The 12,510-nt window shown below is 37.7% G+C and overlaps 1 protein-coding gene across 2 annotated transcripts in view; it reads right to left on the reverse strand.

Moving 5' to 3' along the window:
* USP6NL (USP6 N-terminal like) overlaps window positions 1-12,510 on the reverse strand; it is a 154,836-nt gene that overhangs the window by 135,845 nt on the left and 6,481 nt on the right. For both annotated transcript variants that reach the window (XM_050805281.1, XM_050805280.1), the window contains exon 2: window positions 5,616-5,702. In XM_050805281.1, coding sequence (XP_050661238.1) covers window positions 5,616-5,619 — 4 coding nt within the window. In that variant the 5' untranslated portion in view covers window positions 5,620-5,702. The remainder of the gene's footprint in view (window positions 1-5,615; window positions 5,703-12,510) is intronic.

The following is a 12,510-nucleotide window of genomic DNA, read 5'->3' on the forward strand; positions in this document are numbered from 1 at the left end:
CACCATGTTGGCCAGGCTGGTCTTGAACTCCTGACCTCAGGTGATCCGCCCACCTCAGCCTCCCAAAGTGCTGGGATTACAGCCATGAGCCACCACACTCGGCCTCAGAATTACTCACTTTTCTGCAGCAAGTGGTCAAAAGAAGATAAATTAGCTAAAAGCACAGTATATTCCACTTTAAATAGTCAGTATTAACAACAATGAAATACACTAAACTAAGAAATTGATCACACACATTTTCTGAGAAGCAATTTCTGCTGGCATTCTTCACCAACTGACTACAGTTGAAGGCTGTCACAGATCTGACAGTGACCCCGGCCCACTAAATGCCATCAGGTTCCCCAGTAACTGTCAGCCACAAAGTCTCCATACATTTCCAAATCCCTCTCCTCCATTAAGAAACACTGTTTATATATTCATTTTAAGAATAACTAATATTTAGAACTTTATATTCCCAAATCTAAATTTATCAAACATAAATGAGTCTTAATATAACAAAAGGATACCTGTTAAACTTTGTAAGGGGATTTAAGATTCCATTAAATAACAGACATGCTGGCATTTCAAATACAATTCAACTTAAATTTTCTTTTAACTTCTACCCAACTTTGGAAGCACGCAGCTATTCCACAGTTTATCTACCTAGATAGGCTACTGTCCTAGAGAGTTTTAGCCAGTACTTATGGGAAGTTTTCTGCTACTTGGAGCACAATTTTTTTACTTAGTAAGACTCAAAAGGATCCTTCTACTACCACCAAGAGATTTAGTAATCTATTCAATTATTTATAATATTACCTGCTCTAACAAATGTTCAAACAAATTGTTCTTCACTTCAGCATGAACACTTAGTTCCCTGCTCCAGTGAATGAAGATCTTTACTCCTACACTACTAGAAAAACACAAATACACTACCCCACAAATTACTCACTGCCATTACTCTTCCTCAGGTGAAAGAGAAACATTTCATATTGAAAAATGACCTCAAAAAACTCATTTCATTATTTAGAACAAAGGGCAGAATCAAACACTCCAATGTCATAGATTCACTCCTGTATTACCCAGCCAGAAAAGAAAAACTCTTAGGAAACCTATCACGTAATTAGTTGCAGAGCAAAACTTGCCTGAAGAAACTGAAATAAAATACAGAACATTAAAATTTTAAAACAGAGCAAATAAGCTAGTTAAGTGTTGTTTTTGTTTTGTTTTTGGTTTTTGTTTTTACTTAAAGCTTTGGAAAAGGAAATTAAGTAATACTCTAATTACTTTTGTGTTTTGGTGTTTTCACTTAGTTGTTTTTTTTTTTTTTAACATATTCTACCAAAATAATCACTACATTGTGCCTTGCGTACAAGCTTCTCTTGTGACCATTTATATTATGGATCTGAGAGCTCATTTTCAAATCATAGTCACAGTCTGAGTATAACAACTTAATTTAATATTTGGTACCATCTGAGAAAAACAAAATAGGCAAGTGTGATAAATGCTAAATACGCAAATACAGAAAAACAACAAAAATTTATGTACTAAAAATCAAAAGGCTTTTTGTGGATTGTCACTAAGTACAATCCACAATGAAATACACATCATAATAGCATCATATAGTACATTTTCCACAAAACAGATATTCAGCCTCAGAACGTGATAGGCTATATATCCACCAGAATAAAAGCTGAAAAACATCATGAAAATTCTAGATGGGGTATTCCAACTACTGTGCCAAGAGGGTGCCATGGCAGCAAGCCAAGCCTGGCTGCCTGGGCTGAGACGTTAGAGCCAGGTGCCTCTAAGCCCTAAACAGCTTCTTCAGTTTATCCCACGTGATGTATAGCTATGACCATGTTCTAGCGCTTGATAACATGGAAAGGGTTGGGAAATACTGCATAGATAAATCTACCCAGACACACAAATATCCAATCTTTATTTTAATCTCCAGAAAAATATTGGGGGAAAAAAAGTTAACCCATCATTCCCACCCAAATCTAAGTTTGGAAATTCCATCTAAACTTCAATGACATATATTGCTATTTTTTAGCCTGTACCATGCATCCATAATTTTTTTTTTTCAAAAACAAGAACTCTGACACACTTGATCACGACCATTTGGAAGACTTACAACCCCCTAGAAACTGCAGCACAAGACAGATCGCTCTAATACTCCCTACCCTTTGGTACAGTGGTCTACTCAAGAACAATTTTTTTTGCTAAAGAAAATCATCAAATTGACAAGAAAAAGAAATGTAACTCAGTCTGATTCAAAGGGAACTTGGAAAGAACTGAAAACTAAAAACAAGGCAAGAAAGGGTGAATACTGTCTGTGTAACCAATCTTTTTAACTGACACCTAACAAAATATCTGTTTGTCAGGGTAATTTTTTCCAGAATGAAATCTCATTAAGTTGCTCCTCTAACTGAAATCCTTTAATAGCTCCTTAAGCCCTACAGGATCAAGTCCAAACTTCCTAGAACGTAAATGACCTGGACCCCAATTTCGTCTCCTCCACCTTTACAATCCCCCTATCTCTAGACACCAGAATGTTCAATTCGCTAGTAACACCTATGAGGAGTCAGAACATCACACCTTTCTCACACTGCTCCACCAGCCTGGAATGCTTTGTCTCAGGTGAAGCTCTACACTTACAGTCTTCTCATGGCAACAGCTCTAATTTCACCTAAAAATAATAATAATAAAACACAGAATAGCTCCTGCATACTAACGACATTACTTACAAACACCCAAGGTAGTGCAATATTTATTGAACACCTATTAAGTGCCAGGAACAGTGTTTGGCTCTAGGAATGAAATCATCTTTGCCCCTCCAGGAGCACACAGATTAGAGAAAGATACAAGCAAATAAGCAGATGATTTGAATACAGCTTGCTGGGTCCCAGAACCAGGCAGGCAGACTGCTATGGAGAAGCAGCACACAGGGCTCACCTCCCAGCTGGAGTGCTGTGTGGGTGACAGGCAGTGGCTCTGGGAACTAGCAGACTACTCAGAAGCTGATTTTTTTAAAAAAGAATGTGAAGTGTGAAGTAAGGTGTTAAGTCCCCAATGGCATTGTTCTTTCTCTGTAGCTTCCCCTTCTTCACACAAACACACAGAAATAACAGATGAAAGAGAAGCACAAGTCACTAAAATGGCATAGCTATGCCCCAAACATCTCCACACTTCAGAAATCTAACAGGAACATAAAGTGTGAGGCACACTGAAGGCACAAGGTCAGCTGGACTCTGGGCCCAGAGTAGGACAAAGCAGCAGGAAGTTTTGTCCTGTGGGGTAACTGTAAAGAAAAGTTTTCCCTAGGAATCAGGGTCAAGAGTCAGGCTCTGTGCCTAAAGCCAGAAGCTGGGGTGGCACTCTTCCTTAATTATGAAACTAGATTGAAAACGCTTCTGCTAACTGTGCTGAGGCTATGGCTTACAGGAAGTTGCTGACCTAATGCCAGCTGACTGAGTGACTGAATCTGTGATGTCCCCAACGTCACCATGAGACCAGTGCTCTGACCCACTAACACAGACCTGATTCTGATCTGGGAACTCCAAAGCCAGGCAGAGACAACTGTGAATCTTGTAGACCAGCAGGAAAAAACCAAAAATCACAAAAAGAGAGAGAGACATAGGAGCAAAAATACTTCCGTCGGAATGTGCCTGCAAATTACAAAACATGATGAAAACATCAACAATCACAACATAAATTCACTGAAGACAAAATTTTTAAATTATCAAATGATCCGAAAAAGACTTTAAAATAAGCATGTAAAAGATCCACAAAGAGATAAAAGAATGACAGAACCAATTGTTTTAAGTAGAAATGGAAAAGAATTAGTGGATATAAAGAAGAACCAGTTAAAAATCTTGCAAATGAAATATAAACATTGTAATTTAAAGATGAAAAATATTATGTGGTTCAAATACTATTAGCTGCTTGACAAGCCACTCCTCCCCTCTGCCTTCATCCTCGCAGGACTGTGATCTCTGTTTTGTAGGGTAAGCAGTGTACAAGACACCGTCCAACACCAAGATTCAAACATGAAAGGTGCAGGCTACTTGTCTTCAAAAAAACTTGCATCTGCAACACTGATCCTAACAGAACCCAAAAATTGCAGAGTAGAAGGAAATTCATTTTACCTTCCAAAAATGTAAGCGTTTTTAAGTTAAAATGCTTGCCATTTATTTTAATTTTTGTGAACTAATTATCATTTTCAATAGAGTTAGCACTTTACATTAGATAAACATTCTCACAAAATGTCATGATTGAAGCTGAAACAACAAAAGCTCTTTCTTGGCCGGGCGCAGTGGCTCACACCTGTAATCCCAGCACTTTGGGAGGCCGAGGTGGGCGGATCACCAGGTCAGGAGATCGAGACCATCCTGATTAACACGGTGAAACCCTGTATCTACTAAAAATACAAAAAAAAATTAGTTGGGCATGGTGGCGGGCGCCTATAGTCCCAGCTACTCACAAGGCTGAGGCAGGAGAATGGCGTGAATCTGGGAGGCAGAGCTTGCAGTGAGCGGAGATGGCACCACTGCACTCCAGCCTGGGCGACACAGCGCAACTCCCTCTCAAAAACAACAACAAAAAAAAACTTTCTTAATCTATATTGAACACATCTAGCCACTATCCTTGTTTCTTCAAAGTACACTACCAAAAAGTATACCACTGAAAAGTCGAAAATCAAACACCATTCCTTACGATATTATTCTCAGTAGAAAGCACTCCAAGATTTTACAATAGCAGCTTCATTTTCACTTATCAACTGCCTAATTATTTGAACTGTTGATGAGAAAAGCTGTCCTATTTCATATTAAGGTAAATATAATCAATACAAATAATATGTGAAAACATTTAAACTTTAATATTGTCTTCCAATAAGAAAATGCTCATTCCATCCCAAAGATTCCATAGTCAGGAAATCTGTACTTCAAACCTCCATATAATCCCAGTTAGGGTAAAATCTCAATTCTTTTCCCACCCTCTAAAAGGAAACAGTTAACACAAAAAAGTAAAATCCAGTTCTCTTATTCACAAGCAGAAGTATATAGGAATACAGAGAAAAATTATATATACTATCCCCTTACAACTAAGAAGATAAAATTATCAAATGTGGTTAAGCCCAGGATAGCCTTGGTTCTTTGTTCTATCAGAGACATTGATAGATTGTTAGAGGGTTTTTTTCCCCTTAAATACAATGTAACCCATGTTACTCAATGATTAAATTTCACACAATAAAACCTCTACTAATTATGGTCAGCTGCAATGTTCACTATAAAACCTCTACTAATTATGGTCAACTGCAATGTTCCCTATTCATATTTCTGAAGAACCATTTTCCAATGGCAAGTCAATATAAAATTTGAGATAACAGAACTAAATCAGCCAAGGAGCTAATGACCAGATTTCCTCGTCACATGAAACTTGTGACTAAATCAAACATCAGAAAATATCTCCTTGCCTTAACACAGACAAGTGCAGAGTGCTGAGTGGAATCAGATTATTCAATCTCTGAATAAGTGACATAATTCCAATTTATTCAGTAACCGTTTTTCTTTTTCTAAGCACAATACTGCAAATGTTCCTGAGATGGCTGGAAGGAAAGGAAGCAATGCACTTACTCATGACTGGAAATGGCTCTGAATGTTGTCCCAATCAGATAGTAAACCAAAATCTGCTGTCCAAGGTTTCTCAGAGGAATACATGTCCTAGTCAGGAAACAAAGAGAAAGAAATAGTATTTTCTATAGGTCAATATTTAAAATAAAGTTTTCTTAAAGAAAATAAAGAAAATCATTTTGTTTCAAAAATGTTCTACTATTTCCAAAAGAACTCTTGTGATCACCTATTAAATATAAAAGATCATTAATCAACCTCTAGAACATCCTGTTGAATTCATGTTTTCCTTTTCTGAAATAAGTTACTTCAAATGTAAACGATATGTATTAAGTAATCATCACAGAGAAACTTATTAACAGGTATCCTTTGTCTTCAACACTAAAAACATTTCTTCCCCATTCCCAACTAAATCATAGGTAGAAAGCACTCCATCTAGGGTAAATACAGCCCACATCATACCTGCTGAGTATATTTTGATTGCACATAAATGATTAATGCAAGACATCAAATAAGGATCAGCAAAGTTATTGCTATAGACTTTCTCTAGTAATGAATATTTTCTTCATTATAAAAGTAATATGGGTTCATGGTTTTAAAAAAAAAAGAACAACAATAAGGTAAACTTCTCTCATATTACATTACCCTTACCCCTACATCTACACAATCATTTGGGACACATTTCCTTTCAAGCCATTTTTTTCTAAGTATTTTAAAAATATACTTGATACTACATACAAAATTTTGTACTTGTTCCTTTCCACTTAAGAGTAAAACATAAAACATCAACTTGTGTTAGTATTAATAAAAACTTAACCCTTTGCTAAGATTTACATTATAAATCTTCCTCTCTTAATTACTGTATTTCTAAAATATTAATATAGGCATAAATATTAATGCTATATTTAAACAACCATGGATGCACAAATGCCTACCTAAATCTAACAAAAATTCCACAGATAAGATCAGACTCAATACAAAATGTACACCTGTGCTACCTCATATGTAGCTTCCTTCATAAACAAGCTACTTCTTCCAATCACAATAGGTAATGGTTATTTTCTAAATCAATTAAGAAAACAGTATACTACTACTAGAGACCTCTGCTTTAGAATCAAAGTTAGGGAAATACTTTTTGAAGAAATACTGCTTGCCACGTCTATATACCGTACTTGTGTCATGTAATTTACATGAGAAGTATTTCATCTGCAGAATGAAAAGAGATTGTATCAGCACTTATGTGCGCAGCATGGCCCACACACTGTAATTAGCATGACATAGAATCACAGTGCTGCCATGTAATACCCTGACCCCCATCCTACATGCTTTCCTCTTTATCTGTCCACTTAAGTGATTTCCATTTCCAGAAAATGCAATTATCCCAAAGGAAATGAGAAGTTGTATGGAAAACCTAAAACATATAACCCACATGCTAGTTTTAGAATACATGATGAAAGTTTCTCACAAGAAGTATACTTTCGTAATGATGCTTAACTGACTCTATTTAGATTTGTTTTGCTGCCTAGGAAACTCTGAGGTAGGACATGTGGACCCAGAGCATGCTGACCGCTGACAAGGAAAGACAGTCCCGTGTTAACAAATAAAGCAGGATTAAATGTTCACAGATGACCCTAGAGTCCACTTAAATTTATACTTGTAGAGTCTAGTCTCTTTGACCAGGGACTTTTCTCCTTATGTTTAAATAAAAATTTTTAATCTTAAATTTAAAACTCCTAAATGGTAACATTAAAGCACCTTGTGCTATATAGCACCCTCCCTCCTGCCTATAACCAAAAGGAGCCAAAGAAATACTTATTCAAGGATTTCAGCTCTTAAGACATCAAGAGTTTTCTCAGCACCAAAAATAGCAACCTCAAAAACACCAGTATAATAAAACCTACAAACACTAGACTTATAATCTTACCATCTGAGGTAATAAATGTATGCAAATTTTATAGTTTACAAAACTATACAGTTAAATGAATGTTTTGGAATTAATGTCATGGAGTAGTTCTTAGAAACATTTATAAATGACATAACTGAAGTCACACGTTCAGGATTCTTTATTTACACTAATCATAGCTTTAAAATGTAGATCCTCTGACCTTCTTTTTTATTTTTTTTATTTTTTTTTTTTTTTTTTTTTTTTTGAGATGGAGTCTCGCTCTGTCACCCAGGCTGGAGTACAGTGGCACCATCTCCGCTCACTGCAAGCTCCACCTCCTGGGTTCACGCCATTCCCCTGCCTCTGCCTCCCAAGTAGCTGGGACTACAGGCACCTGCCACCAAGCCCAGCTAATTTTCTGTATTTTTCGTAGAGACAGCGTTTCACCATGTTAGCCAGAATGGTCTCAATCTCCTGACCTCGTGATCCGCCTGCCTCAGCCTCCCAAAGTGCTGGGATTACAGGTATGAGCCACCACACCCCGCCCCTCCGACCTACTTTCAAAGTAAGGAGTCTACCAATTCTATATGCAACAAGGTAGTTGAGCAGCACACAGGATAAGATGTTCAGACTCCCTTTCTCCTCCCCTAAATGCTACCTTTGCACTAAACATACAGAGGTGAAAGAAGAAAAATCTTACTTTCTGTTTTTCACACCATCCAACAGGGAAAAAGTAATGTCTTAAACCCACAATTTCACATCAAATTATACTAGGATATTTCTGCAAAAACTGGCCTTTCACCTCATTTTCCAGGTACTCTAAGAGCGTGGCCTATGACTTGCTGGAATGGTTCCAACTGGAGGCTGGAGGAGCACTGAGGCAACCTGCCTTCCCTTGTGCGCCTACGTGCAGCACAAGAAATATATGCCCCAGGTAGCCGTGGTCCACGATGAATAAATACTTGACATGTAACTGAAGCCAACCTGCAGCTTACAGTCAAACCCAGCCAAACTCAACAGAGAGCGCAGACCCATGAGCTAGAAAGAAACATCTGTTGTGCACTGAAAGTTTGCAGTCGTTACACAGCATTATTACAGCCAAAGATGACTAATACAGACAGTAAAGATAGTAATTTTAAATCCAAATTTAAAAATTTTCAAGTTAAAAAGACTGTATTTTAAAAGTCTAGCCATATTTCATAAGAAATACACCTAAATCAGCAGAACACATAAAGGCGGGAAATAAGCATTAAAAATGTTTATCAGGCAGGGCGCAGTGGCTCACACCTGTAATCCCAGCACTTTGGGAGGCCGAGGCAGGTGGATCACGAGGTCAGGAGTTCAAGACCAGCCTGGCCAACATGGTGAAACCCTGTCTCTACTAAAAATATAAAAATTAGCTGGGTGTGGTGGCAGGCACCTATAATGACAACTACTAGCGGGGCTGAGGCAAGAGAATCGCTTGAGCCTGGGAGGTGGAGGCTGCAGTGAGCCAAGATCACGCCACTGCACTCCAGCCTGGGCGACAGAGCAAGATTCCATCTCAAAAAAAAAAAAGGCTTATCAGGCAAACAGTAACCAAAGGAGAGATATGTGGCTACAGAAAGTCTTTCATGTGTGCTAAGATATATACTGGAAAATGTTTATAGCAATGCTATTCATAATAGCAAGAAAAACGAAATTTCCATCAACAAAAGGGTAGGTAATGATACCATGTTTATACAATCAAGTATTATGAAGCGGTGAAATGAATGAACCATGGGTATGCACATCAACAAATATTACAAGTATTGACATATACTTATATATACTGTACACACATATATATACACACGTAAAGATACCACTTATATAACTGTCCAAAATATGTAAAATTAACAATATGTTGTTAAGAGATATACACATATGTAATGTGTGTCCCATTACACATTGCTTCTGGTGCCAAGCATTTCAGGTAAGGGATACTCAACCTGTCATATCTTCTCATTAGAAAGGACTTCAGTTAATATTAAAGTCATTATTCACTAAGAGAGAAAGTCTCAACACTGTACTTTCACAGTTTTTATGCTTTCCCTGAAGAATGCTCTTGCTGCAACCCCGTTAAACACAACCTCACATTTCTACAGCTTTAAGTATTTTCTCTGCACAGAAGTAAAGCAAATCTTCTGTCATTGCTGGAGAGAAAGGAGGTTTGTTTATCCTACTCACTAAATCAACAAAGTACTTCCTGCTAATAAGATCAAAGAATGAGATGGGCCTAAGAGCAAAATGAGCAATCATTTGGTTTCATCAGTTTCTTTACACTTGTATGTTAATGAGTCATGAGATAAGAATGAGGTCAAATTTCCCCTTCCACAGGTAGGTTTCCAGACAGACTTATCAAATTCTATTAGGTTTATACTGGTCAACATGACAACTTCCCAGGTATTTAGGAAAACAAATGTCCATTCAAAGTCTTCCCTACTTCTATCCGAGTCAGGGCCTTTCGAAAATGACCTATAATTTGTTTACATGGTATATGTGCCTAATGTACTTGACACATCATATCAGAACTGCACATAATGCCTGTGCTCTACAGATAAAAGTTAAAATGAAGGATACAATATATCTGGTTTTCAGGAGTCCGACATCATTCTAAAAGTCAGTTAAAAATTCCAGACTGCCAACCATAACAATAAGCACTATAGCAGACACCATGAAGAATTATAAAGAGTAAATAATTCCAGGCCCTATCCTCAAAAATCTATATCTAATTGGATTCTAAATACAAGAATATATTCATCTATTCATTTAATAGATATTAATTCAGCTCCGCAACATGCAAAAACTGCTCAAGGGCCTTGGGATAAAACAATCAAGACAAGCTTGGTTCCAGCCATCTGCAGCTAACAGAACATATTCAGAATAAAAGTTCTAAGCGCAACCAGAGTGACGGCCAAGGCTATAGCTCATTCAAAGGCCCTGTGCTGAGTGAAAATGGGAAAACTCATGGACCAAGAGGTGTAAATACACACAGGTGAAGAGAGGAAAATTCCTGTAGGATGTCAATAAAACTGGAATTCAGCAATACAATGGTGGACTATAAGCCTTGCAGGGAAATCACTCAACACGTAGGAAGTCCTCAATGTAAATGTGTTACAACTCTGCCATTAACCAGCTCTAGGAATTCAGACCAAGTCACTTCACTTCCCTGACCCTCAGTTTCTTTGTGTGTAAAATGAGTTAAAATTTTCAGCCTACCTACCACTCAGAGTTGCTGTGGAATTATGCATAAAGAGTGTGCTGGTAAACTAAATATCTTAATTGGTTCACACATGTTCGTACTGATCCATTTTTGGTCTCATAAAATAAGAAAACTGAAACACAATTTTTAAGTTCTCTTTCTAGCACTGTATGATTTATTATCTTAAAACTAATTTTAATTCAATGGGTAACTCAGATTCTAATTTCCTTAGCGGTATAAGTAAGATCAACCTAAATCATTACAGTAAACCAGCTAAAACAAGCTGGTATAAAATGTTGGTTATATGTATTTTTTAATGGAGCAGATCCAACTATCACTTAAAAGAATGTCAAAGTGACTACTGACAGTGAAGTAGTCAGAGGTAACCCTCAGTTTCAGGGGAGAATCTGGATGGCCTTCTTTTGGCAAGCCTCACTGAGGGCAAATCATCAACTCTTGGAGGAAAAAACTTTTTTGTAGTAGTCAGACAAAATGTTTCCCAAGCAAGTCTGGTGAATGAGCTCAGAATTCAAACTGATAATAAAACACTGGATCAAAACATGATATAAATTGATAAGGCATATAACTCAGTATCTCCAAAAAACCATGTCTAAAAAAATTCCAGAAATTTATCTTCAGCAATTAGAGCAACAGAATCTCAGCACTACTTTGAAAACGTATTCTAAAATTCTGCTTTAAAAATTCATGTACTGCTTCATAATCAGACCCTTCTACCTAAGAGATAAATAATAACTTATAAAATAAAACAATTATAATAATATGTTGTAGCCAGGTGCGGTGGCTCACGCCTGTAATCCCAGCCCTTTGGGAGGCCGAGGCAGGTGGATCACCTGAGGTCGGGAGTTTGAGACCAGCCTGACCAACATGGAGAAACCTCGTCTCTACTAAAAAAATACAAAATTACCTGGGCGTGGTGGCACATGCCTATAATCCCAGCTACTAGGGCGGCTGAGGCAGGAGAATTGCTTGAACCTGGGAGGCGGAGCTTGTGGTGAGCCGAGATTGTGCCATTGCACTCCAGCCTGGGCAACAAGAGTGAAACTCCATCTCAAAAAAAATAAATAAATAAAATAAATAATAATATGCTGTAATAAAAGGTAGTCTGTCTCTCAAAATATCTTCTCATACTATACTGCAGTAACTGAAACCAAGGAAAGTGAAACTGCAGATAAGGAGGACTACTGCATATTATGTGAGTGATTACACAGTCAATTACATTTATAAAAATTCTTCAGAGTATACATTTAAAATTAGTGTACATTATATTTGTATTCCTTATTTAATAAAAGGAGGAAGATAACAAGACAGTGAGAAATTACCAGCCACCATCCAAAGAAAAGACAGAAATCTGAAATAGAAAGCAAGGCACCTTCGGGCTTCTTTAGGTAAATGTTTGCCTAATCAAAGAGGTGCCTAAGAGTCTAAACCGCACTTTGGCAGCCTTGAAGGCTAGGAAGACAAAATGTCAGAGTACAAGATCCACCAAGGGAGCCATCTCTGCTTCAGAATAAGCAAAAAACTGAATCCCATGAGAAAGAAAACCAATTCTTTTTTTTTTTTTTTTTGAGACAGAGTCTCGCGCGCTGTCCGCCAGGCTGGAGTGCAGTGGCCAGATCTCAGCTCACTGCAAGCTCCGCCTCCCGGGTTTGTGCCATTCTCCTGCCTCAGCCTCCCGAGTAGCTGGGACTACAGGTGCCCGCCACCACGCCCGGCTATTTTTTTGTATTTTTTAGTAGAGACGGGGTTTCACTGTGTTAGCCAGGATGGTCTCG

The sequence above is a fragment of the Macaca thibetana genome, chromosome 9, assembly GCF_024542745.1.
Source record: "Macaca thibetana thibetana isolate TM-01 chromosome 9, ASM2454274v1, whole genome shotgun sequence".
In the NCBI taxonomy this organism is placed as follows: Eukaryota; Metazoa; Chordata; class Mammalia; order Primates; family Cercopithecidae; genus Macaca; species Macaca thibetana.